The 26,068-nt window shown below is 37.9% G+C and overlaps 2 protein-coding genes across 3 annotated transcripts in view; both read right to left on the reverse strand.

Annotated features, from left to right (window-relative positions):
- gpr17 (G protein-coupled receptor 17) lies at positions 1–9,508 on the reverse strand. Of its 2 annotated transcripts, XM_015380959.1 has the most exons (3): positions 9,050–9,189; positions 6,288–6,383; positions 1–1,973 (listed from the first exon to the last, which is right to left on the reverse strand). In XM_015380959.1, exon 3 carries the CDS (start codon positions 1,962–1,964, stop codon positions 945–947), a length of 1,020 nt encoding a protein of 339 aa, XP_015236445.1. In that variant the 5' UTR covers positions 1,965–1,973; positions 6,288–6,383; positions 9,050–9,189; the 3' UTR covers positions 1–944. The 2 variants fall into 2 exon arrangements, with proteins under 2 accessions (XP_015236445.1, XP_015236444.1); XM_015380958.1 differs by lacking the exon at positions 6,288–6,383 and having other exon boundaries at positions 9,050–9,508.
- Positions 9,509–12,213: 2,705 nt separating this feature from the next.
- Positions 12,214–26,068, reverse strand: part of LOC107088662 (unconventional myosin-VIIa-like) — a 41,146-nt gene continuing 27,291 nt past the window's right edge. Inside the window, exons 32-46 of the mRNA XM_015380965.1 lie at positions 25,396–25,562; positions 25,126–25,307; positions 24,918–25,039; positions 24,651–24,805; positions 23,014–23,167; positions 22,210–22,365; positions 20,715–20,820; positions 20,515–20,628; positions 18,997–19,084; positions 18,804–18,910; positions 15,312–15,497; positions 13,456–13,572; positions 13,198–13,281; positions 12,994–13,113; positions 12,214–12,904 (exon numbers count right to left, since the gene is read on the reverse strand). Of these exons, the coding sequence (XP_015236451.1) occupies positions 12,812–12,904; positions 12,994–13,113; positions 13,198–13,281; positions 13,456–13,572; positions 15,312–15,497; positions 18,804–18,910; positions 18,997–19,084; positions 20,515–20,628; positions 20,715–20,820; positions 22,210–22,365; positions 23,014–23,167; positions 24,651–24,805; positions 24,918–25,039; positions 25,126–25,307; positions 25,396–25,562 (1,951 nt within the window). The 3' untranslated portion in view covers positions 12,214–12,811. The remainder of the gene's footprint in view (positions 12,905–12,993; positions 13,114–13,197; positions 13,282–13,455; positions 13,573–15,311; positions 15,498–18,803; positions 18,911–18,996; positions 19,085–20,514; positions 20,629–20,714; positions 20,821–22,209; positions 22,366–23,013; positions 23,168–24,650; positions 24,806–24,917; positions 25,040–25,125; positions 25,308–25,395; positions 25,563–26,068) is intronic.

The following is a 26,068-nucleotide window of genomic DNA, read 5'->3' on the forward strand; positions in this document are numbered from 1 at the left end:
AAAAAAGATCCTCCTCTGCAAATGGCCGCTCATTCTGAGCCTGGTTCTGCTGGAGGTTTCTTGCTGTTGAAATTAAGTTTTTCTCTCTGCTTTTGAGCATGCATGCTCAGTGTGACGGACTGCAGTCACCAACCCACTGCAAGCAAACATCTACAATAATCAAATGCTTATGCAGATGAAGTGAATCCTGCAAATTAAATTACTGGATGCAGTTGGCTGGTATCATTTAGATAGAAAACCTGTTTATTCTTATCAAACTGTCTCTGTAAAGGACCTACAGATGACATGTGTCTTTAATTGGCACTACATAAATAAACTGAATTGGATTAGAAGTTTGGGTGATGGCTCCTTTTAGGAAAATACAGTATAGGGCCTAAACACTGGAGACCTCAGCCTCCTTCATAGAATATCTGTTGTACAGCACATTGGCATTGTGTCAAAAATGTTGTCTTACAAGCACAAAATATTGCACATCTCTGTGTGCTATTTTGCTTTTGGCCTTGAGTCCCACAGCTGGAACATCTCATTGACTATCTTTCATCCCTACATCAAATCTTAGAGCCACAAACCCAGCTCCCCCGTACGGAAGCTGACTTTCACAGACCTGTTGCCGCTCCTCTGGGGGCTCAAGCAGAACTACATGGACGTCTTTTGCCGCCATTGTCTTAATTTAAAGAAATTAATTGAGATGAGGACCAAATTGGACTGAAACAGACAGTGAAATTAAAAAGCGTTATGTCCTTTTTTTCCCTTTTAAACAAGTTTTTTCTATCAAACTTTAATTATAAAATAAAGAGATTTTTTAAAGGGTTCATTAGATCCAGAGTGAAAACTGGATGTTGGACTTTAATTTATGCTTTTATCATTCTTAATTCAGGCTAAGGTCCTTAACGTCCAGACAAGGGGTCAGAACAAAGCAGTTTTATGTGTCTTTTGCGTCTAATTCAGAACTCAGACTTAGCACTCAGAGAGCTCTCATGTGTTCCCTTTAAGTCTCCGCTGGTGGCCCCAGTCATCCCCGCCTTGTCTTTACAAAACAAACGTTTCAGTGTGCTGCGGAACTTCTCTGCCCCAAACAGATACACCAGAGGGTCCATAGCGCCGTTCAGGCAGGTGAGAGAGGAGGTGAGGCGATTAGCCATGCTCAGGGCTCTGCGTGTTTGGCAGGATACGTCTGGGTGGCTGTAACCAAGGATGAAGGTGGCTCTGCTCAGATGATACGGCAGGAAGCAGACCACATAGATGAGCATGACTGCGCCGATGGTACGCAGGGCCCGCAGCTTCAGGGCAGGTTCCAGCCTGGAGCCCCGATGCAGGCTGTGGATGATGAGCAGGTAGCAGGACAGGGTGGCCAGGAACGGCGGGGTGAAAGCCACAGCCAGAGAGACCAGAGCTTTGCGGGAGGCCTTCTCTCGATACAGCTGCAAACACACTGTTGTGTTGTCCACCTGTGCTGTCTGATGGGTGACCAGCAGTGGCACCATGGAGACAGTAACCAAGACCCATAGAGAGAAGCTGACGATGTGAGCATATCGACCTTGGCGAAGCTTCATTGACCTCACAGCGTGAACCACAGCCAGGTAACGGTCTCCCGCCACACAAGCCAGGAAATACAGACTGGCGTACATGTTGACATAAAACAAAAAGCCCGTCACCCTGCAGGGGACCTCACCCAGAGGCCAGTGACCTCCAGTGAAGTGGTAGATTGCTCTGAGTGGGAGGATGATCACGTAGGATAGGTCTGCCACAGCCAGATGAACCAGGAAGACATTGGCGGGTGAGGAAACCCCACGCTGACGGGAGAAGATCCAGAGAGCCAAACTATTTCCACCGAGGGCCAGGACAAAGACCACCATGTAGAACCATCCAAAGAGCTGGTTCTCGGTGGCGGTCTGTGCTGCTGCACAGCTCTCTGATGACTGATTTGACGGCAACGATGGCTCTGCAGCTGTAGACGAATCCATGTTTAGTTTCTGAAGAGACAAAAGAAAGCAATGAGTTTGAGAGACGTTTAACTGCTAAATTAATCTTTTTCTCATTTAGTTACCAATTGCAGATGTTTATTTGACTTCACCATGAATTTGTCAAAGTAGAAAAGGAAGGTTAATTCCTATTCTAGGAGCAAACTTTGTTACAGGAAGCCGTACCAGTTTAGCCATGTCAAATCACAGCGAAGCAACAAGCTGGGAGAGAGTTTGTCACTATGCCAGACTCTCAAGGTAACAATAGATGTTAGTGTCCATGGTTAATATGCCAGTGACCTCAGAGCATCTAATTGCTGTTCTCTGCCCATTAAAATCCTCTACAAAGCCCAGGAAGTCAGCCCAGGTCATTAGCTCTTTACTTTTCTCTTTGTTGCTTAACCGGCTTTGCTCTCAGACTTCTGACAACTGATTTATGTGAGCTGCTAATAAGGAAGCAAAGCCTTTCTGCACAAGATATCACTGCAGTTTTTTCCCCCCAAAAAGCAGGAAACAATTTTTTTTCAGGCTGTTGATCTAAACTTTAAAGTTCAAGGCGGAAAAATTAAGGTTTTCCAACATTATGAAATCCAATATGGCTGCTGTGTGTTTAAGACAAGCTGATAAACTGAATCTTTGCAATTGTGCTCAAGTTCCATACATGTATGGGTTTAGATTGTTTCACAAACTGAAACTTTGCACTTGTGCTCAAGTTACACACATTGTCGGTTTTGTTTGTTTCTGATTTGCTTTGCAGTTTTGAAGCATACAGTGTTACAAATAGTTGAAACCAAAGTCTTTACACAAACTGCATAAAAAATGCATGTCCTTTTCTCTTCTGACATTAAATCAGACAAAACATTTCCCTTTTTGGGTTATTTTGATTACTAAGATTAGTTATGTTTTCTAAATACCAGAACAACAAATAACTTTAACCAACATTTAATTCAATCTGAAAAACTCACAGAGAGAGAAAGATGCAATTAGAAGAGTTTTATTGATACAATAGTTTGAACTTTGGCGCCCAGGCCTCGGCAGGGAACATAAACACTGATTTATACTTTAATACAGATAAACTGATGTATGAGAGTATGAATATTTCCCCCGGGCCTGAAACTGGTGGTGGAGTTTAGATAGATGAAGTTTGGTTAATCCATAGAGGCTGGTATACAGGGTGATGCTTGAGTTAGATGTCACTGAATGAACAGAGTTGCATAAACTGTCCATGAACTGTCCATGAAGAGCAAGCATAAAGCGACTGTGGAGAGAAAAAACTCCCCTTTGGGAAGAAATCTCTGGCAGAACCAGGCTCAACATGGCGGTCTTCTGCCGGACCGTTTAAAGTGGCAGGGAACTCCATGAAAGTCTGGAGGACTACACACTGGAGGTGAGGTTGAAGGAGCATCGAGGAGGAGTCGGATGAGCTTACTACGATGGTGGAGAAGGGGGTGGAGGTGGGTTGTCTGAATCAAAGTCCGACATAGCGACGGATCTTGCGCTTGTTGAAGAGCAGGCCGAGAGATGATTTGGAGAAGCTTTTAAAGGTGGGTGCTGGAAGATGATTGGGCATCGAGGAGATGAAGCTTGAAGCGGATTGGCTGCATCGGAGGCGGATCAGCCCCAGATTGAATAGAAGTAATCAGAGTTTCTTCAGTTGAATTTCCGCCTTAGCTTCATTTTATATCTTGTCAAATGTATTTTTAAACTGACTACCCTCAACCGTTCAGATTTTACTACCGGTATAAGAAACTTCTTACAATACTTTGCTGGTATTTTTTATCCTCCTGACAGAACCAGTGTTCTGGTTTGTATTCCACCTTGTTTGCATATCATATTTCCCTTAGGACTTTTGGAGGGCCCAGATATAAAATTTTTCTGTGCTTCAGCTAATTTGGTGGTCTGCTTCAGATCATTGCTCATGCAAAAGACCCATCAGTGCCAAAACTTTAAATGGTTGGTCCTTTTAGATTAAAAAATGTTCACTTACTTTCTATTTTGTCCTTTAGACACCATAGGGCTTGTAAAATGTGCCAATTTCTTTAGCAGCTTAACATGATGCTAACACCCCATACTGCACAGCTTTTTCTTTCTCCAGATGTAAAATGTTTTTTTTTAATCACTAAATAAGGTTTATTTGCAAACTGTGATCTGGCTTTTTATGCTGCTTTTGGAGGGATGGCTTTTTCCTCACTAAGTGATTTTAAGACTCTTGCAGCAGCTCAAGCTAAGGTGTTAGCTTTTGTTAGTTAAATGGGGAACATATTTCACCTTAAAACATGTTGTCATTATGTTTCTACTTGGATATTGTTTAAATTGATAGTAGTGGTACGATCAAACAGACTGGAAATTGTACCCAAAGATGAAGCAGACTTCTGGAAAAACCATCCATCATATTTCCTTTTTATAAATGGCTTGTAAAACTAATTTACTTGGCTGACCTTTTAGCTTTGCATTGTAACTAATTTGCTTCATATTTACCTTGTAAATAGCTGATATCCAAACATACTGGATATCGCTTAAACCTTAGCTGTGAATGGATTACTGTTTGACTCTCATGCAGAAGGGATTATATAGAAAGAAAATGTTTACCAGATTTGCATGAAACCAAAAAATACCTGCATACAAAGGCTGTTGACTTGTTAGTATGGTAAATATCCGCTGCTGACATGAAACAGCATGTAGAGGTGTGGTTTAGTCATAATTTTATGTCTATTTATTGGGTTAGCTATCATTGGTTGGAGGTCATAAGGTCAAAAGTAAAAGTTGACCAAGAAAGTTGTTTTTTTATTAAGAAAAACTAAAATCTAAAAAAAAGGGATAATTTTGAACTCAATAAAAATAAATATTTGTCTTTTATCAACAATGAATTACAAAACTGGACTTAGCCTAGTTGTTTGCAAATGTGCTTTTATGCGTGTGTGTTTAGGTGGCTAGTCCTGTTTAGGATAAAATGAATTAGAATAAAAAAACATGTTTATTGAGAGACTATAATTTTACAGTTTCCTTCAGTCTGTAGTTTTCCACCTGTGTATGAGGAGTTAAATTGGCTTTTTTTTTTACTCCAAATATTGGAATTTACATACATGTAAAAAGTAAATGTTGTTTGAACTTTTTTCTTTTAAGTAGTTTCCAAAACGATTTTTTATTTGGCTGTTTGCACAAAAAATAGGAATCTGAGTGTACTGCAAATTATGACACCCAATGTAACAGTTTATAACAAAATACACTATCGGGGATCAGTCATGCCAGAAACAAGTGCTTGCTAAAGGTTTACAGGTCTGCATTGAATGGGTATTAACTGGCATTTGGGGAATTACATGCCCTAGCTTAGATTTTTGCATAATAAAACAGCTTGTGACATATTTGCACCATTGGGCATTGAGGGGTTCATTTGGAGACACACTTTGGAAAACCCAGATATATATTTTGCTTTAAACAAAACCTTTCCGACCCAATGCCAAACCAAAACCTTTAGACTCAAGTGACATGAATTTATGCTTCAACAAATAAGATTGATCTTTTAATCAAAATCACAAGAATAATTTCATAAGGATTTAGGATGGGTGGCTTTCAGGTTTCAGAGAAATTTGGAGCAAGGTGGTGGGGGTGTCATACTGAGGGTCTTTTTTTCGTAATTTTTATTTCCCCCAGCAAGCTATTTATAATACACAATGAATAAAATTGAAAAGAAAGCTTCAAAGTTACACAGCTTCCTGTGAACTGAGCAGTGAGTGGAAAGTTGGACGGACTTGATTATTCTGACCGGACTATGAACCCCAATACATCAGAACTCGCTGTGGAGTAAATGAAGGATTCAACATTGAGCTGCTGACATAAATGTTCAATTAACGTCAGCAATTCAAACATTTTTAATTAACACTGCAGCAATTGAGATAGAAATAAGCATTTTTTTCTCGGATTAAGTGTATTTTCCCTCTCACTAAGCAGTTAAATAAGACAATTGGCCAAAGGAATAAAATGGTTTACGTTTACAATAAGAAAATAACTTTGTTTATAATTATCTTCTTAAAAGAGCAAAAATACTGATTCCATTGGGCAATCATCTTATCTAACTGCTCAAATACATTTATTTTAGAGATTTTTACTTTTATATAGACTAGTTTTTGAAGTTACGGTACTCTAAAAGCCTGAATACTTCAACACCTGGCCTGACTGACTCAGTGTAGACTTGGGTAAGAGCTACCATCTCGTACACTTTTTAACCTAAATGTTTTACATTATGTCACTTTTTAAACATTTGAAATAAATCATTCATTGTCCACAGTCAATATGGCATCCAGGCGGATGAGTATGTGAACTCCTTACCAGAACTGGATGAGTTATGGAATGCAGAGTTCAGACTATAAGAGGCTCTCAGTTAATGTCCAAGAATGTCTCACAAGACATGAGCCAAGATTCAAACTGGAAGAAAGAAAAAAAAAAGGTGAAAAAGATCAAATGCATCGGATATTTTGCAAAAGTTCAGAAATGGGTGAGGCCTTTTTATTTTGGGTTAAAAGTCACCAAATCTTCCAGCATTCCTTGTAAGACTGAGCAATGTATTCCCAGTTTTTTTGGACACACCTTAAAACAAAACACCCACACAATCTGTGGCAAACTTCCACCGTCCACTCCTCTTTTTCCTTTCTAGCTTTAGCTGGACACCAGTGCAGCATCAGTGGGTTGCAACATGTCAAAGCCTGACTTTATTTATTCTAAGGCTGTTTTACATTGATCATCATATGCAGCAACAAACTTTAGAGTTTCAAAAAACTGTAAAGTTGTTTGACCAGCAAATCTGTCATTCCTCACATCCCACTTCTCCCTCTAACCTACTGATGTCCACCAAGTCATCCAGACGGGTTGAAGGACAAAAATCTAATCTGTGTCTCATCAGCCTCCCTTTGAGAAACCAGTCAGATGTAACGAACTGAAACCTAGACCCAAGGCTCAGACTCTGAGCTTTCACACCTCCTAAATAAAAGAGCTGCAGGATTGGTCGGGGGGTAACAACACAGAGGGGACCAGAAAAGCCTCAAGTCATGCATCTCTCTGTGGGATTATCCTGAAAGAACAAAACTTTAAATCTGCTTGCACCGCAGCATTCTTGTAAAGCTGATCGGTGCAGACGTTCTCATAAGGAGACAAAAGTATCAAGGTCTTTTTTTTTTTACTTTAAGAAAAACTCAAGCTGTCAATTTATGTGTTGATTTAAAAGCTTTTTAGCAAGAAGAGGAAAACTGAAAAAAAAAACAGCTTTGCTAGAAAAAAAATGGAAGTTCAACCAGGGCCAGAGGTGGCCATGGCCACCCTTAGCCAAACATTGGCCACCCCTACTATATTTTTTCACCCTCCTGTTCAGATGCAGCAGTAATACTCTCAAGGGGAATGTTCAAACTTATAAAACATTAAAATTTTTCATATATTAACAATTAACTGACAACTAAACTTTTGTGGTTAATCATGCACATCAAAATAATAATATTAAAGTTGATTAATACAGAATTCATGCTCTTTTCAGAACTAGATTTTGTGTTATATGGGGTAAAGACAACATTGTGTCTCTGCAAGGTATCTAGGAGTCTGCAGTGAAATCATAGATAAATAACAACTTTAATAATAACTTCAAAATCAATTTAATGTAGATATTAGAACACGTAAATATTAATTTGCTGCAGAACAATCTCTGATAAAAGTAGGTTGGTAATGACAATGGAAAATATGTCCACTATACCTTTTATTTGGACAGCATAGATGTTTAAATATATGCGTCTATTTGTTGGCAATGGCTTTAGGAAAGTATAGTTTGTCTTTATTTAGAAAATATGGATGTTGTGCTCGTTCCTGTAGGAACAGTGTAGCTTTACCCTGAGGTTCTGGCGCCTATCCGCTATCAGCCACCCCTCAGTGTACATTGGTTAATGCCTGGCCACCCCTATTAAAATTTTCTGGCTATGCCTCTGAGTTCAACATCACCAACCAGACCAGTCACAGATTTTTGTAGAAATTATGTTAAGATGACGGCTAACATTCTATTCAGTGTTATAGGTTAATGGAAAACCAGCAGAAACAGCAGTTTAACAGGTCCATGCTGTTAATACCGTGTGACTGAATACCAGCAATGCGGTCGACCACTCTGAGTTTAGACTCTGCTGCTTGGCTAAAATGACTTCAAAATGCTTTGAAATAGAAACCAAAACTAAAAAGATGAGGAGGAAAAGTATGTTAGGCTACTCTCAAACCAACAGAAGCAGAAGAGGTTGCGGTTTGCTCAAGAATACAAAGTATGCTCAAAGAGAAATGGTGCAACATTTCACTTAAATGATGAAAGCTTTTCTTTGGGTTCTGAGGGCTGCAGACACTAAAGTCTGATCTGTGGACGCTAAGCAGCATGCTAGCTTAAGCATTATGATATGTTGCTAAATGATCTCAAGCTTATTTATTATGTTATAGCAGTCAGCATACATGCAGATCAAGTGACTTATGCTGAAGAGGAAATGCCTTCCATACAAGGGTTTCAATGAAAGAATGACCCCAAACACACCAATAGGAAACTGTGGCTTGGTCCAAATCTCAAGACTTTGGACCAATGAAAATGAGCCAAGTTGTTTCTGAAGTGCAGATTAGTTTATGGATGAAGTCCAAACATCTTGGGCTGGAACACCTGATCACAGAAGCTGTGATCCATTCAACACACATGTGAAGCAAACCGCCTGAGCAAATAAATAGCAGGTTAAAAAAAAAGAACTCTTCAAAATTGGCTTTTTGTTATATATTAAAAGTGTGCATGGTCTATTTTTCAAATGCAAGTACTTGTTTTATTTCACTTTCTATATAATTTTCCCAGATATCTCCTTCTTTTGCTTTCCGATAAACTGTTTGTTCAGAAAGAATATGCATGTAAGAAATGTACAAATTTGGAGATTTACTCACTCACTCAATTTATTTTTAACCTAATCACCGTCATGTTATGAAAAGGCAATAAAAAAAGTTAGAAAAGCTATTCTGATGACAGATACTACCTATAATCAGATCTACTGTTTTAATAGAAATAGATCTGATAAAAATGAGATCATGAGAAGACTTACCGGAGGAGTGCAGCAGTCTGTGTGGAGCAGGGAGCAGCGTGTGGAGCAAAGTGAAGATGAGGAGTTTATCTCCCACTCAGAGAAAGAACTGATGCTCTGACTTGAGGAATGCCGTCCTATAACCCCTCTCCTCTCCTCAAGATGGCCCGAGGAACAAGACTGTAGCTCTTTTTGTCTTTCAACAAATTTGATAAGAGAAAGGGAGCCCCGATGGGAGCCTTTCGTTTGAACCCTGACCCCACCCTTTCTCTCTGCATCCCCTTCTCCTCTGAGAGCCACTTGTGCGTTTCCACAATAGCCTGAGTCAGAATAACCGCCGCATTTCGGCAGCGGGGAGAAGAATGGCATGCCTCAGTTCCCAACGAGTTGTCGGGTATGACTCCATGGAAACCAGGGCTCGTGCTGCAGCAAGAGCCCCAAAAACATAAACATGCCCCCTCCCCCCCATATAGATGGAAGAGTTGCTAATTGTGAAGTTTATGAGTAAAGTTGCAGAGATGATTGCTTGTGGATGGTCTGTATAGAGGGCCCCTGCTCTATGGGGCAGTGAGGGAAAAAAAAAAAAAAACACAAAATAAGCAATGGTGAGGGGAGGGGGGCTGCTGGGAGGAAAACAGAGGCCCTTGTTGCTCTCTTGCCTCCTGGGGGCATCTTGAATTGGAATGCCCAAAATAATCAGTCACATAGCCATTGGACAGATGTGGAGAGAGAAGCGCCTGGCTGAGGGGGATAATATTTCTTTCATAATGTGGACTCCACAGCTGTGTGCTGGAAGCATGGCCCCTTATTCTCCTCTTGGATTATCGACATGCAAACACTATTCTACAGACTTGAATGAAGCCACTATCAGTGGAGGACTGTAGACAGGCTTTGACATCACTACGCTGTTAATCGGCTGCCAGCTTCTAATTGGGATGGTTCCCCCACCCTTTGTTTGCTCCGTCTACTCTCTCTTCATGGTGCGTTTGGTAACCCCGCAGCAAAGAAAACATCTCTTATCAAGTTCATCATTCTTTTTGCCGCTTAAAGGCCTTCTGGGAGCAAAATAGATCCTCTGATGGTTTCATTGACACTGTAAAGAAATGTGATGCTTTTATTTTGGGGGTTCATCCCCCTACTGGGTGTAGCTGCTGACACTTTAGAAACTCATCCTAATATAGAGCCTTGCAGCCTTATTTATATACATAAATATACAATAAAAACTACATGTCTGTTAAAATACAAATCCTGGTTTCTATTTTGTTTAATGTTTTTAAAGTCAAATATACCAAGTTGGACAAGATAAACAGGATGGAATAGAGAGAAATGAACATGGCCGGCCAAACATTAGTGGGAATGTTTTATTTGTTAAATTTACCAAGAGGAAGAAGAAGAAGGGGGAAAAAAGCAGCTTACAGGCATTACATTTTCTCAAGAGAAAACCCATTCTAGGATCAACTACACTGAATGATTTCAGACACTTTGAAAGACACCCCTGCAGAGTTTTTTAATACCGCCAGAAGTGTGGGGCAATATTTCAAGCCTTGGGCCCCCATCATGTTGGTGTAGCACAGGAGCAGGAGCATGTTCGAGGGAAGTGACACAGAGTTGCATCGAAGGAAGTGAAGAAGAAGAAGAAGACAAAGAAACCCACAAACAGAAAATATAAACAGCCTGTGGTTTTAAATTTTTAGGGAGAAAGATGCTTTTTTATTAGGAAATACATTCTGTGAGATATAGGTGCAATAAAATGGCTGATCAAGGAACAAACCAACTGTCCACACAAATATGATGCAACAACGGTCACATAGTTACAGCAGGCACTGACTACAACCCTAAAAACCATTCATCAAAAAAGGTTTCCCAAGCAGAGAATCTCTTCATGTCTCTATGTGGTTCGCATGAATCCACAGTTACTCAGAGATTCTCTCCACCATTGGGGAACGAAATGAGCTGACAGAGCTTAAGCAGCACATATCAGAGCCCTACAGTCCTGCACAAGAAACAAAAAGCAGACAGTCACTGGAGATTTGGCTTGTTTTGATGCTAATGCTAGATTAACTTTGGACGTGTGGCGGATTGTTAATGATAGCCATCATGGTGGTTTTAGAAACAGAGATCCAGCTAAAAGAATCTTAAACACTCAACTTATATTTTTTTATGAACAGAAAATGCTGAAGGGTGAATTTTAGAAAAAAAAAACAATCAGCCAACCATTTTTTGCCCTAGGTGTCCAGATTGGACATTTTGTCTGCTGCTCTGGTTTTGTGCAGCCTCTACAATCATGGCTGCCGGCATTCTCAATAGATCTAGGACTCTGGATTTTCTCTAATAATTTTATTTATTTATTTTTATTTGCACGTTGATTGTAAAAGTAAGAACAGTTTAATTTCTGTCTGTGTCATTTGAACTGATCTGCTGCTTTGCTGAACTAAGATAAGCTAAGCTGTCCTAAAAAGGAGGTCGCTGGATAACATCACTGCCTATTTTCCATACTTGGTCACTTTAAATATGTTTAAAACTAAAGAGAAATACTATACGATGTAATATTGAAGTAATCAAAATATTTCACCCGAACACAAACCACGTAAATCAATCTTGCTAAATTTAACCTAAAGACAGTTAACAGAAACACAGGCTTGGTATGAATTAAATTCAGGGAGGGATCTATTTAAATGCAAGTTTAAAAAAAAAAACAAAAACAAAAAAACATTTTGTTAAATATTAAATTAACATCCCGCATTTTTTAATCCAGGGGGGATCCGTTAAAGTTGTGCACATGTGTGACTCACTTTCACAAGGAAACAGAGGGGAGAAATAACTGCTTTTAGGTTGTCACAAATGTCTCCAGCAACAGAGAAGAAAGCCGCTGGATAAATCACCTTTTTGAAAAAAAAAAACAACAAAAAACACTAGAGGGGTCTGAAAAATCGTTAAATATCGCAACAAAGTCGCTAAGATGCGACAGTTCTAAGATCAAATGGCTATTCTTTGTTAGTTTTATACCATTCACTGCAAAGCAATGTGTTTGAGAGGCCCTAAAACATCCTATAAGTTTGGTTTGCAAAGATTAACGTGAGCTACACTGAAAAATGTTGCAGGCCACATTATCATCAAGTGATATCAAACCATCAAACATTGAAAAAAAGCAAAACCAATTGCATTTTCTCATTTTAAGTGCACATTATCTAATTATCATATTTTAAAAGTAAAGATTCTCATTCCATTGGCAAACTATCTCATTTACCTATTCAAATTAAGGCTAAATACACTTAATTTTAGACATTTTTACCTATTTCCATGGTTATTTTCAGTGTATTGAGAACTTTGTATCTGTATATCTGTTTACTTTTTTGTGTTGTCAGAATATAATGTTTTTAGAACTTGTTGGGATAAAATATCTACGGCTGCCAGTTAAGCAAGGATCATTGCTAAGCTACTGAAGAAGAAGACGGTACTGATGCCAACCATGTAATACTGAACAAATTTAGTGCATCATTTTATGGGAAATTATCTATTTAGGAAATAATTTCCATTTCAGAGACAGAAAAAAAAAATCCTGATTAGGAAATTTTTAGTGTTTAGTTCTTAAAAATGTTTAGGTAAATATGCAAAGAGACCAGGGCTTTACATTTTCCTGTTTGTGAAGCAACAAATCAAAGCTGAGAAATACTTATTTACATGCAATAAATCTGTGGCTTTGTTTTTTAAACCAAATTACATTAAAAACTCTGATAAGGAGTTGTGGAGCTGCAAGGAGAAGCAGGGTTGAACTCCTAATGTCTACATGTTGTAGCGATGGCCCCTGGACTGCGCCGTTCTCTCCCTGAGATACATGTTCACATAGGAAGTAATCAGATCATCCATCTTGTAGCCCTATTAAAGAAAGAAGAGTTAAATTATTGCTAAGAATCAGCTCCAGCTCTTAGAGAAAAGATCACCTTGTTTGAAAGAAAATAGCTTACCAGTGAAGTCTCGCAGAGGAATTTGTTACCCTTCACTAAGCTGCCAACGGTCATGTGGAAGTAGGTGCTTCCGCTGCACCAGCTAGCTATTTTGTTGTATGGGTGGTTTGCCAAAACATCCTTGTGAGACAAAAAAAAAAAAAATGTCAGTAAAGGGAATCTATGAAAGATAGTGAATGTAATATTTCCTGTTTCTGTTTTAACCTTGGTCTTTGGGTGCAAGATGGTGAGTCCAGTCTTGCTGATTGCGATTCGCACAATATCTGGAAAATCTGGCTCTGACGTTTGCTGAAAACGGACATTAAGACAGAAAAATTACCACCTCCCCTGTTGCTGTTCCTCCCCGTCATTAATGTGTTTGCTTTCTGCATGCAAGAGGACTAAGAGGTGGGTGAGTGCAATGAGCAGACCATGCAAGCAATCTAAGCAGATGACAGATAGCAGAACGACTGCAGAACCCACCTTCACTTCAAAGAAAGCGCAGCCGAATGTCGGCCAGCGGCAAACCGCCTTCAGAAATGCAATCTTTGCTTCATCAACTTTCATATTGGTACGTCTGTTAAAGGCTGCGATTATATTCTGAAAAAGAAATACAAAACAGCCAAATGAAAGCACAAATATGAGGTTGGGTATAGCAGCATAGCTGTAGAAAAAGAACAAAACCACTGCCCTGCTTTTAATGAGGTTAATGCGTTTCTCTCACACCCCACGGCCTTCAGGGGAAGTTCTCACTGGGCGTGGGTGGGGGTGTCAGGAGGGGTTTCCTCCTTCATAAAGGTCTCTCCTCATAAAGATCAGCCAAATACTGACAAAGGATTATGTTTTTCTTACTCTCCTTTCCCGATATCTTTTCACACACATCCAGCCACAGATGAACTGAACTTCCCAGCATTTATTAATGAACACTTATTTCAAATTCTCATCTAAAACAGCTCTGCAGGAAATCCAGTATATCTGCATATTTAATTATCTTTAAAAACTTACAGTACAGCATTTTTGAATCTTTCATCATCTCTTTAGCAGTGGAAGTAGAAAAAAATCCCCAATCTAGATAAGTCAATTTTTCCTAAATTAAGTGCATTTGTTCTTGAACAGAGGAGGTAAGTCAGACACTTTGCCAATGGAACAAGACCATTTAAATTTAAAATAAGAAAATTAAGAATTTCAAGTGCATATTATCTAATTATCTTATTTTAAGAGTAAAAACGCTCATTCCATTGGCAGATCATCTTATTTACCTACTCAAATTAATGGTAAATACACTTAATTTAAGACATTTTACTTATTTCTAGATTGTTAGATTGTTTTTGCAGTGCATAGACATGATTTTAGCCCTTAGAGCCTCAGGATAGCTTTGTGAGCTAGTCACGCTGCAAAAACTGAACTCAACGTAGGCCAAAAGAATATGAATTTTGCACCCAAAATGAAAGAATCTCCATTACCTTAATTCAAGGGCCTTAATTATCTTATTTAGGCCTAAAAAATACACCCCAGTGGTAGATCATTTTACTTAACTTAATGAATGAATGGCAAAACCACTTAATTCAATAAATGTCTTATTTTCAGATTATTTTTGAAGTGTGTAGGTAATATACACATTGCTTTGTATAAGTACACATTCCCGTTTGTATATTTAATGACATTAAATACGCTTCAATGTGTTTTATTGTAGCAAAAAGCTGTGTGTGACTGTGCAGCAGAAGTGGAGCAACATGTGGCATAAAGTCAATGCTCAGTACAGGAGCCTTTCACTGCGGTCACAGCTGCACCATGCAAACATTTTTTAAAACAAGTGGTGGTGCCCTTCATTTGAGCAGGTAAACATGATGATCTACCTGTTGAATTTCCATTTTTTGTAGTGTAGCTCTTTTACAGTATGTCTACAGTTTTTAATGCCTTTATAACCGGCATTGTTCTTTACTAAACAGCTAGAGCTCTGCCTGGTTTTCTAAGAGCAAGTTTTCAAACTGACCTCAAATCCAAAATTGGTTTAAAAGAACCTATATCAAGCAAAATCATCTTTTTTATAATGTTATTCCTTCATCTAAATCATGCACTAAGTGATTTTTCTCCTAATTCATGTATGTCTGAATAATCCTAATAAATTCTGTTTTTTAAGCAGCCCCTCCAAAGAAGGGGTCAAATAAGGGTCAAATCCATTTTAAAGATATTTTCCAGTTAAAACGTACATAATTACATACTTGGCTCTTAAGAGAGGCCAAAAGCACCAGCAGGTTACATATCCACCTCTCTCAACTCCTTGATTAAAAACCCAAACAACAGAACTGCGGTCAGCCTCATCCTCTGTGCTTTTGTACCTTTTTCCACTCGTTTTCAGACATGGCCTTCAGCTGGTCGGCAGGAACGAGCTCCTTCAGCACCTTGGGAATCGTGGCGATCTGGCTTTTGTCACCGCGGACCTTTACTAGGAAGAGCATAGCAGCGATGTTGACCATATCCTCCTTGGTACAAACATGATAGCCTCTCAGGTACTTAGGTAACTCCTGGAAAACAGAGATTGTTGGAGGTTAGTTTTAGAGCCAGTCTGAAGTTTAAATCCTGTAGATACAATCTAGAATATGAATGATTTTTGACATTTGTACTGCATTTTCTCCCCTTTTGGGTCAAAATTATACATACATTCCCAGTATTAAATAAAAAACACACATTTCTGAATCCATTAACAATATCCTGACATAATTTAGGCTGGAAAAAAGAACAGGAACAAACACTACTTCTACACACAGTCCATCCAAAAGAGCTTGGTTGAAGGTTAATCCTGAAGCCTAATGTTAGTTTGCTTTATCCATTCAAAACCAACTTTAATATGTTTTTGGTATCATCTACCAATTATCCTTAAATTTCAACCACCTGAGCCAAACTGTTTTCTTTCGGTGAATTTGATTAAAATCAGATATTCAGAAACCTCCTGATTTTAAACCTGCCCTGAAAAGGAAAATCCTGGAACTGATGCATCACTCTTAGGAGCCCAAAAGAGTTTACATCGACTCAAAGGGCACCAACTGAGACAAAAACCTGCTGCTCCAGAATGAGACAAACATCAATGTCTTGGTAAGGCTTTCACACATTACCACAGCTAAAAAGATACCCATGGTACCATTTGCAGGGCAAAGGACTGGAGGAGAACGATAAGCAAGGAAAGCAAGCAATTCATAGAAAAAACTACTAGAATATCCAAGCAGAATTAGGCCACAATACAAAAACTTGCCTAAAAATAAGTAAAAACGACTTAAAATAAGTGCATTTGTCTTTAATTTAAGCAGGTAAATAAGATGCACTGCACTGCAAAAAACTGAAATCTAAATAAGCAAAAATTTTCTTTGAATTGAGGAGTTAAGTGAGACACCTTGTCAATGGAACAAGACAATTTACATTTAAAATAAGAACCCAATTGCCTTGTCTTATTTCAAGTGCATATTATCAGATTAATTTCTAGATCGTTTTTTGAAAATTGCTGAAATCAAGTGCATTTACCCTTAATTTGAGTAGGTTAATGAGATAGTTTGCCAATGGAATGAGTATTTTTATTCTTAAAATAAGATAATTAGATAACATAAAATTAAAATAACAGAATGCAATTGTGTTTTCTTATTTTAAATGTAAATTGTCTTGTTCCATTGGCAAAATGTCGCTTTTAACGCCTCGATCCAAGAACAAATGCGCTTATTTTAAGAGAAACTGACTTATCTAGATTTAGATATTTTCCGGTGTGATATGCCAATAGAATATTTTCTCCTTTTAAATAAAATAATCACGCACTTTGATTAAGATGGAGTATTTTTTCACATTTTAAATACAAATAATCTTATTCCATCTGCAAATTCTCTTGCTAACTTTCTAAACTATGCTTATTTCAAGAAAAATCAACTTCGATTTCAATTTTTGTAGCGGATTGTTTTAAAAGCTTCTAGTTTCTCTGCAAAGTGCCGCGGGAAAGATATTTAAATACATTGGTGGGTGTTTAAGTTTGAGCCTGTATGTCTAATGTTTAAAGAATTCAAATGAATTTAAACTTGTGCTTCCAATTCATTTTAACAAAGAAAAACACTAAGGTCCTCCATACTTTTCAGATGCATGACATTGTTCAAATTGAGACCTTTGATAAAGTCTTCAGGTCACATTGGACTCGACAACTTTTTATTGCAGGGACTGTGGCTGATCTTTTCTAAGAATATTTCAGTGCCTGAACAGACCTGCATCTCACTGGTGATTCCTCTGCAACAATCTCCCTGTTAAACACAAGAACAAACCTGGTTTGAAGAATCTGACATGTTCCTGAGAATCTGTGTCAGAACACCTTCAGAAGGACAGCAGTGAGGACCTGACCAGCTGAGACACAGAACTGAAGCTGCGCCCAGTTGGGTCAAGAAGCAAGTTTGATTCAGTTTTTAGATTTTTTTTTTTGTTGTTGTTGCTGTTTTCTTGCTTTATCCTGTTTCAAGATAAGACTTCTGGCATCAGCAGCCTGAGTGCTTTGAACTGAAGACTTTCTTCTGTTTAGGTCTTCAGTTCTATTCAAAGCTCAAAAATANTATTTTCCAGTGTGATATGCCAATAGAATATTTTCTCCTTTTAAATAAAATAATCACAGCAGTGAGGACCTGACCAGCTGAGACACAGAACTGAAGCTGCGCCCAGTTGGGTCAAGAAGCAAGTTTGATTCAGTTTTTAGATTTTATGTTTTTTTGTTGTTGGTGTTTTCTTGCTTTATCCTGCTTCAAGATAAGACTTCTGGCATCAGCAGCCTGAGTGCTTTGAACTGAAGACTTTCTTCTGTTTAGGTCTTCAGTTCTATTCAAAGCTCAAAAATAGGGTGAGTATTTAGAAAAACGATAGGCTGGAACATAGAGTTTAAACTTCACTGATCCGGCCAATACGATCAAACACTAACTGTAGAGCAGGCATGTCCAAAGCATTGTCCAGGGGCCGTTTGTGAACCCTCAGGATGACCCTGTGAGGCCCTTTAACAGAACTCAAGCAAAGCATAAATATGGTTTACCAGCCTAGGCGGCCGATACTGATACTCTGCATCTTTATAAAATGTAAGGGTGCCAAGTTCACTGATCTGAGGCCTTAAGAAAAATCTATCAGGTCATGAATAAGCACCAGGTTTTTGTAATTTACAGTAAAAAGGATCATAAACATCCAGACTTCAAAAGAAAGGAAGACAGAAAAATCCCAAAAGCTCGTCTTGATGCTAATCGTACAAAAAACAAACAAAATGTAGACGAAATTGTAATAAACTTGAACATATTAGGACATTATTTGTTTTGCTTATATATTGATCTAATTTAAACAGACAAACCTGTGAGACTACTTATATTTTTCCCTTTGATTTGCTTGTGTCATTTAAATAGCTCACCGCTGAGCAGGAAAATGGGAATAAAATACTGTTTTTACCATTAGGATTAAAACAATTTTAATAATTAGTGGTCAGTGGTACCTAAATAGTTCAAATAAGACATTTTAATCCCCCCACTTTTGTAGTGAAACATCATCAGATCCATTCTTTGCAGCAGGAGGAAGAAGAGCTCAGACAAAAAAGGTTAAAATATAAACTTCTGAAGCCAAAGCTGCAGAATCTCTCCAGATTTGCTGCGAGATTTGAGTTTTTGGAGTTGATAGATAAATACCTGCCTATGTCCCATTTGTGGATTTACATGATGCCTTCCCTGCTGATCAGATACCCTTGTCTGGGTGCTGAGCACGATTATATTCAAAGTAGAAAAGCATAGGGAAAAAAATGCCCTGATTGAGGCTGGAAATTCAAGCTGCTCATTCAAATGTACCTGAGGAAAATGGAAGATAAGATCGGCCTTGATATCCCTGCCAGGGACTACATTAAACCACAACTTCCTCATGAAGAACACATGGTAGGAAATGTTGACCGGCCCACCTGCAGCACAGACACAGAAAGGGGGTTTTAAGGTCACACATAGACGACTATTAAGTGTTTTGCTTTTTGCATGAGGTGCAGATTACCTTCTTTGATCCTTTTGGCTCTCTTCGACCAGTCCGTGATTTGCCTCAGACTGTCAAAGAAGTAGTCTGCTTCATTTAAACCGAGAACCTGAGATTGAGTAGAGATGGTTAGGTTTCTTTTTCACGTCATTAGAAGGTTTAAAGATGCATAAAAAAATAAACAAAAGTCATTCTTAACATTTAAGGGGTAAGGAAACTCTATAAAAGATATGAAAGTTGCTCTTGATGCCTTTTATACATTTTTATTGTTTAGAAAATTGAATTTCATTTGCAAAAAAAATCTAACATCTAAAACTGAGTAAAAATTTCTTAAAATAAGAGTATTAACTCCTAATTAGAGCAGGTTAATAAGATGATCAGCCAGTGGAATTAGTATTTTTACCCTTAAAATAAGATGACTGGATATTATACTCTTGAAATAAGAGACTGCAGTATTTTATTTTATTTTTTATGTTAAATGTAAATGTTCTTATTCCATTAGCAAAGTGTCTTACTTCACAGCTCAATTGCAGAAAAAAAGCTCTCATTGTAAGAAAAGTTTTGACAGTGCAACACTAATGTTAGTTGGAGCGAATTTAAAAAAACTTCTACCTGAAATCTAAAAAGTAAAGTAAAGATGCTTTTTTATTTGTACATTTGCTCTTAACTTGAGCAGTTAAATAAGATGAGATTATCTATTAAATGTTCTTTCCCTTGAACATTTGATATTACGCACTTGGGATAAGATAACTGAGTTATTTTTTTTTCTCAAAGTTTAAATCATCTTATTCCATTATCAGCAGGTTGTCTCAGATACCTGCTCAAATAAAGGGAGAATACATTAATTGGAAGAAAAATTCACACGGTTTTATTTTCATTTTTACAGCTTACACTGGAAAAACGATCTAGAAATAAGTAAACGTTTCTTAAATTAAGTGTATTTACTCTTAGTTTGAGTAGGTAAATGAAATTGTTTTTCAATGAAAAGAGTATTTTTACTCTTAAAATAAGATAACTGGATAATATGCACTTTAAATAAGACAATGCAATTGTGTTTTCTTATTTTAATTGTGAATGTGGTATGAGGACTTCTACTCCAGAGTTCTCTAAAGTATTAATTAGTTTCTCTATTCTTACAGATCATGTATTTGTCTTGATTGTCCCCTTTTGTAAAACGTGTAAAAAGCTGTGAAATAAATCAATCGTTTGATTTTCTTATAGAAAAAGAACCTGAGAATTTTTTTTTCAGGTGGTACAAGTAGTTAAAAAACTGCAAAACATGTCAATCTAACAGTCTTAGTGTCTTACATCTAGCCAAAACATCTCTTTGATCTGGTTTTGAAAAGCCGATTTTGTTAGATTTTTCATCTTATTTTAAAAAGTTTAACTCAAAATATCAGAATCTGCCGGAGCAGTAAGATAACTAAGACTTCTTGAAATCATGATATATATTCTAAAAATAGGAACTGTTTATTTTAAAGCTGTTTTACACATATGCAGTGAAAATGCTCATAAAAGATCTGAAAACGATTGCTGAACCTTGTCCTGTGTTTTCATAAAGAGGCTGAAGCCGTCGGCCGAAGCCAGTTGTAGCCTTTTGGAAATGGTCTGGATGAGATCCTTGATTCTGGTGCGGGTTGCGACCTCAAATACCTGGGCAGGGAGGAGATCAGTCAGTTTGGACAGTGAATTCAATAATGACTTTATCCTGGGTAGGAGCAGAGCTCCGCCCTGCGTACCTCATCTGTGTCGTTGGGGAAGTAGACTTTGTGAAGGATCTGGGTGCTGTTCTGTTGGATGGCCTCCACCTCCACCTGGTGCGGCGGAAGCTTCCTGGGATCCGACCTACACCAAAATTAGCAAAAGTTTAAACACATCCTTTTTTTCTTTCCATCTATGGAAAAAGTATCTGGTTTATTCACCTTTTTTTAAGATATCAGGGTGAAATTCCTATCTGAAGAAGTACAATGAGCTAAAAACTAAATCTAAGCACAAATTGCTGGTGACATCCTAGCAGACAGAAAAGGGTAAAGTTCTGCCAACCCCATGATTTGGGGTTTTGTCAGAAGTGTCTTTTTTGTTTAAGAAATAAATAAAAAAATTCTCGTTTATGTTCTTCATCTAAATATAGATCTATTTTTTAAGCAAAATTAGTTATCATTAAACTACACTGCAAAAACTGACATATAAATATCTCTGCTCCACTTTAAAGAATGGAATAATCATTAAAGCTGTGCAAGACCAAATTTCGTTTTGTATACATTCTGTGTATACAAAATGACAATAAAAGTTGTCTAAGTCTATTTTCCATAAAATAATTGCATTTTACCTTGATCTTAGCAGGTGAGAGACAATATATAGTAAGAATAAGATTATTTACTTTTAAAATAAGAACAAATAATAACTCCATTATCTCATTTCCAATGCATAATATCCAGTTATATTAGTTAAAGGGGAAAACGCCCCTTCCTTTCACATATCATATAATTTTGCTGCTCAAATCAGGGGCAGATACATTCAAGAAATTGTTACTTTTTTAGATCACTTTATGCAGTGCACTGCAAAAATCACTCAGAAATAATTAGATATATCTAAAATTAAGTGTATTTACCCTTAATTTGAGTAGGTAAATAAGATAAGAAGTATTTTTACTCTTATAATAAGAAAATTAGATAATATGTGATTGAAATAAGACAAAGTAATTGTTTTTTTCTTATTTTAAATGTAAATTGTGTTGTTCAATTGGCAAAGTGTCTCATTTCCCTCCTAAATTCAATAGAAAAATGCACTTATTTTAAGCAAAAATGACTTATTTAGATTTCCATTGGATGATAGGGTTTCCTTTGCTTTTGTTGGTTGTTTCTTTATGGTCTGGTTTTGACTTAAAGAAACTGATTGTAAATTAGAAATATATATAGGAGAGGGTAATGCAAATGCTGAGTTTGGCAGCCTCCCTACTGCAAAGGCGATGCAAAGCATTCGCTTTCACAGCTCCGTCAGGTCATATCTTCGTTGTTGCAACAAGTTCTCCCTCACACCGCATGTTGTATTCTCACTGACCACGGTGTGAAAAGGAAACACTTTATCTCAGCTTTGCAAGATAAACAGGGGATACCACAGCTGGACATTTCTTTCCTCTCATCCGAGCAGGCTCAGTGATCAACAAAAGTCCTAAAAGCTGGTGACATTGGTCGCATATTTTTCTGTGCTGGTGGCACGGAGGGCCAGACGAACCTCAGCGAGCTCTGCAGCCGCTGCAGACAGTCGGAGGCCAGGGGCTCCCTGCGCCGAGACTCCAGGAATTTCTGAGTGTGCTTCAGTAGAGGCTGGCTGGGTGGAAACAGGCCGCAGCAAAGCCAGAGCAGCTGCCAACCCTGTTCTATGCTGAACCTGCAGGGGCAGAGGAGGAGTTAGAACACATTGCTTTCTTAGTTCATGCTTGCTGCACAGTATCTGAGGACACTGTGTTATGCATTAGTGTTAACAATCCTTTACATTTTCCAGAAACATAATTTTTTAGGATTTTATACAAGAAGACAAAATAATGTAGAGCATGATTATGAAGTAAAAGGAAAACAAAACGAGGTTTTAAAAATGTTTTTAGAAACAAATACCTATTCATTTCCGTCTAATTCCCCCATCACTATACTTCATTGCATAACAACTTAAGCTCAATCAGATTTGAGGCAGACCGTCTCTGATCAGCAGTTTTCATGTCTTGCCACTGATTCCTTCTGGATTTAGATTTTTACTTTGACTAGGCCATCATAACTGTAGCTCTGTCTGCATTTCAACTAATTCCAACATACTCTATGAGTTCATTTTACTCTTAATAACTACTTTCACTTAGTTTTAAACTTAAACTCCCCCAAAATGCACTGAGGTTTATGTTTAATGTAACAAAAATTAGAAAAGATAAAAAAAATGAATATAATAGATCACTAAAAAAAAAACATACTATGTACTGTTAGAAAATCTCTCTGGGGAGGATGGATGTTTGGATGCATTGGAAAAAACAAATAAATCCCTCTGCTGTACCTGTTGTTATTGCTGGTCATCTGCTTCATGATCTGGCAGTAGATCTCATCCCTGAGCGCCTCAGATTGAGTGGGAGGACTGAAGATCTGGTCAGTGAGCTCCAGAGGACTCTGCATCTGCCTGGTGGGGTAATCTCCCATATACTTAAGGATTGGTAAGCAGAAGTCAAGGAGAAATGTGGAGAAGTATCATGATTTTAAGACCTTAAACAAGAGAGGTTATTTGACAGTTGCAAAAAAGGTAGATCTAAAGAAGTATTTTTTTTCTTAAAATAAGTGCATTTTTTCTTAAATTGAGGATTTAAGTGAGACACTTTGCCAATGGAACAAGACAATTTACATTTGAAATAAGAAAAAACAATTGTATTGTCTTATTTCAAGTGCATATTATCTAATTATCTTATTTTAAGAGTAAAAAAACTCATTAAAAACTGCATTGGCAAATCATCTCATTTACCTACTCAAATTAAGGTTAGATACACTCAATGTATTTATTCTTTTACTTATTTCTAGATAGTTTTTGCAGTGAGGCTGTTTTCCTCCAGTGACGAAAAAGCAGTTGAATCAATTTGTAACTACGCAGTCAGCTATGGGTGGAAAAACACTAAACAGCTGCTACTGGAGAGGGTACACACACTGGAAAAACAATCTAGAAATAAGTACAAATTTCTTATATTAGGTGTATTTACCTTTAATTTGAGTAGGAATATAAGATGATTTGCCAATTGAATAAATATGTTTACCATTAAAATAAGATAATTAGATAATACTCGAAATAAGTCAACACATTAAATTTTAAATGTAAATTGTCTTGTTCCATTGGAAAAGCGTCCAACTTAACTCCTCAATTTGAGTAAAAATGCACTTATATCAAGAAAAAATGACTTATTTAGATTAAAATGTTTTCAGGTGCACATAGAAACACTGAGTAACGTCTGGTGATTTAGCGCTTAAATATCACCACTGAAAAACTCTTGGAAAGACATTACTGTGACTCTTCGATAAGACAAGGGTTTGAAAATGTAGAAACCAGCTGTGTTTCCTACTTCTTCATTATGTGTGGCAAAGGAAACATGGATTGGACCAGAAAATCAGGCAGCGGGGAAAAGCTGAAAGGAATATATAAGCTGCAGATTGAGTTTACAAATCTCATGTCTGTGTGGAATGTAGAGAATCAGAGAAAATCAGAGAGCCAAATGATCCCCCAGGACATTTGGAAAGAACTAACTAAAACTAGCAGCATTTAAGACCAACAGTCAGACACGGTGGTGGTAGTATGGTAACCTGGGACTGTTTTTCAAGCATGGATGGCCCAATAAAATCATGAACTCAGAGGGTCTATCGGTTGAGTCAATACCGGTAATATAATCTTAGGTTATGCAGCAGTGATTTAAAGCAGAGCTGATAGTCCATCTTGGAGGAGTGTAGGAGGATCCTTGATGCTTTTTGTTTCTTGTTTTTAATTAACAAATCATGGATCCTTTGGAAAGTATTGCTAAGCTGGTGGTCTATGTTACTAACTGGTGTTAATTACAAGCCCCTGGTGCATTCACACACTCAAAGGGATGTTTTTTCTTACAAAGCACAGGACTAAAATCTTAACTTTAATCATAATTTTTTCAGCTTTGCAGAGGATATCAGTGAAGGCCATACAGGCTTTGTGGCTGAGATCTTGGGTGCCCAACAGTTTCATGTGGAGAGGCTGTCTGATTGGCTCTCTAGAGTGAGCCCACAGCCTCTCCGGCGCGGCGTTCCTAGAGATCACCTGACGGTTCACATCCTTGGTGGGTTGCCTGCAAGACAGACAGCTGATTAAAAACAGGTATTGCTGCTTTCATGCAGCAATCAACTTGCTGACCATCTTATGAAAAAAAAATGCACACAGTTGTAAAAAGTAAAGGCAACCTGAAATACTGAAGAGAATACTCTTTCAGCGTGGCAGGGGGTACTCTCTCCATAGTCCCCATATCTTTCTGGTTTGCCTGGACCAAGTCCTTCCTCTGGTTTGGAGACAAGTTGATAAAGCTCTTTGGAGAGAGAGAGAGAAAAACATTTAAACATTGATTGGAGTGGAGAGACATTAGACAAAGTTGTTCAGATGAAACCTCCTTACCAAGATTTCATTGCTAGGTCTGCTTAGCGTTGGTAGGATATGGATGGCCTCAGTGGAGACTGCTCCTGTTTTTTTGTTGCTGCTGTTTTGTCCTTTAATCCAGCCACGCTGCTTAGAAAACTCATCATCTTTGATAAGAATAATGAGCTCTCCTTTCTTAAAGCTTAGAATTGTAGGATCATCTGGAAGAGAGGAGTTGGTATTTAAAAAAAAACAGGCATAAGCAGGTTTAAAAGTAATAACTTGATAAAGAGCTACAAGGGCTCTGACCCTGGCTGTTGACATCTTTTAGTGCCACGGCGTACACGGAACGCTCCGTCAATCCACTGAGGAACATGGTGGTCAGCTCAGCCATGTCTTCAACCGAAGCTCCGCTCAGGATGAAGTCTCCCTTCAGTGTCAGCAGACAGATCCTGGGGCCAGACGTCTTACCCTCCCTGTGGAGCAACAGCAGACCAACACACAGTGACCAAAATAAGACTAGTCAGGTTAAAACCCCACAATGTTTCTCATCACAATAAAAACAGTATTTTAAAGAGTCTTCTAGTTGTTATCAGCTTGACCACATCTAGTGAAATAATTCTAAGCTATTGTTATGTCTTCCAGCTGCGTTAAGCTTGGTACCGTATTTCGTCTGTTTAATATTGTTATTTCGAAGTAAACAAGAAATCGTTTTTAGTTGCCCTTTTTGTGTGAATGAATCAACAGATATGTCCTCTATACAAGGCTAGCTGAAGCCTCTAATACCCCAATAAGGGAATGGTAATGTACTGTCTTAAAAAATAAAAAAATAAAAACATCAAAAACCATATATTCATGCTAAAATAAAACGATGCACATGTACATCCTGGTAGTGTTTACTTAGTCTTTTTTTTAGCCTAAAAAAATGTTTTGCACTGGGCGCGATCAGCTAATTGTTTTACGCCTAGCCACCTACTGCAGT

The sequence above is a fragment of the Cyprinodon variegatus genome, unplaced genomic scaffold, assembly GCF_000732505.1.
Source record: "Cyprinodon variegatus isolate N-32 unplaced genomic scaffold, C_variegatus-1.0 Scaffold226, whole genome shotgun sequence".
Taxonomy (NCBI): domain Eukaryota; kingdom Metazoa; phylum Chordata; class Actinopteri; order Cyprinodontiformes; family Cyprinodontidae; genus Cyprinodon; species Cyprinodon variegatus.

Coding starts and splice junctions, on each gene's coding strand:
- gpr17 (XM_015380958.1), bottom strand. CDS start 9,397: ATGCCATTCTTCTCCCCGCTGCCGAAATGCGGCGGTTATTCTGACTCA. Junction 1,974..9,049: donor CAGACTGCTGCACTCCTCCG/GTAAGTCTTCTC, acceptor TTGTCTCTTCAG/AAACTAAACATGGATTCGTC.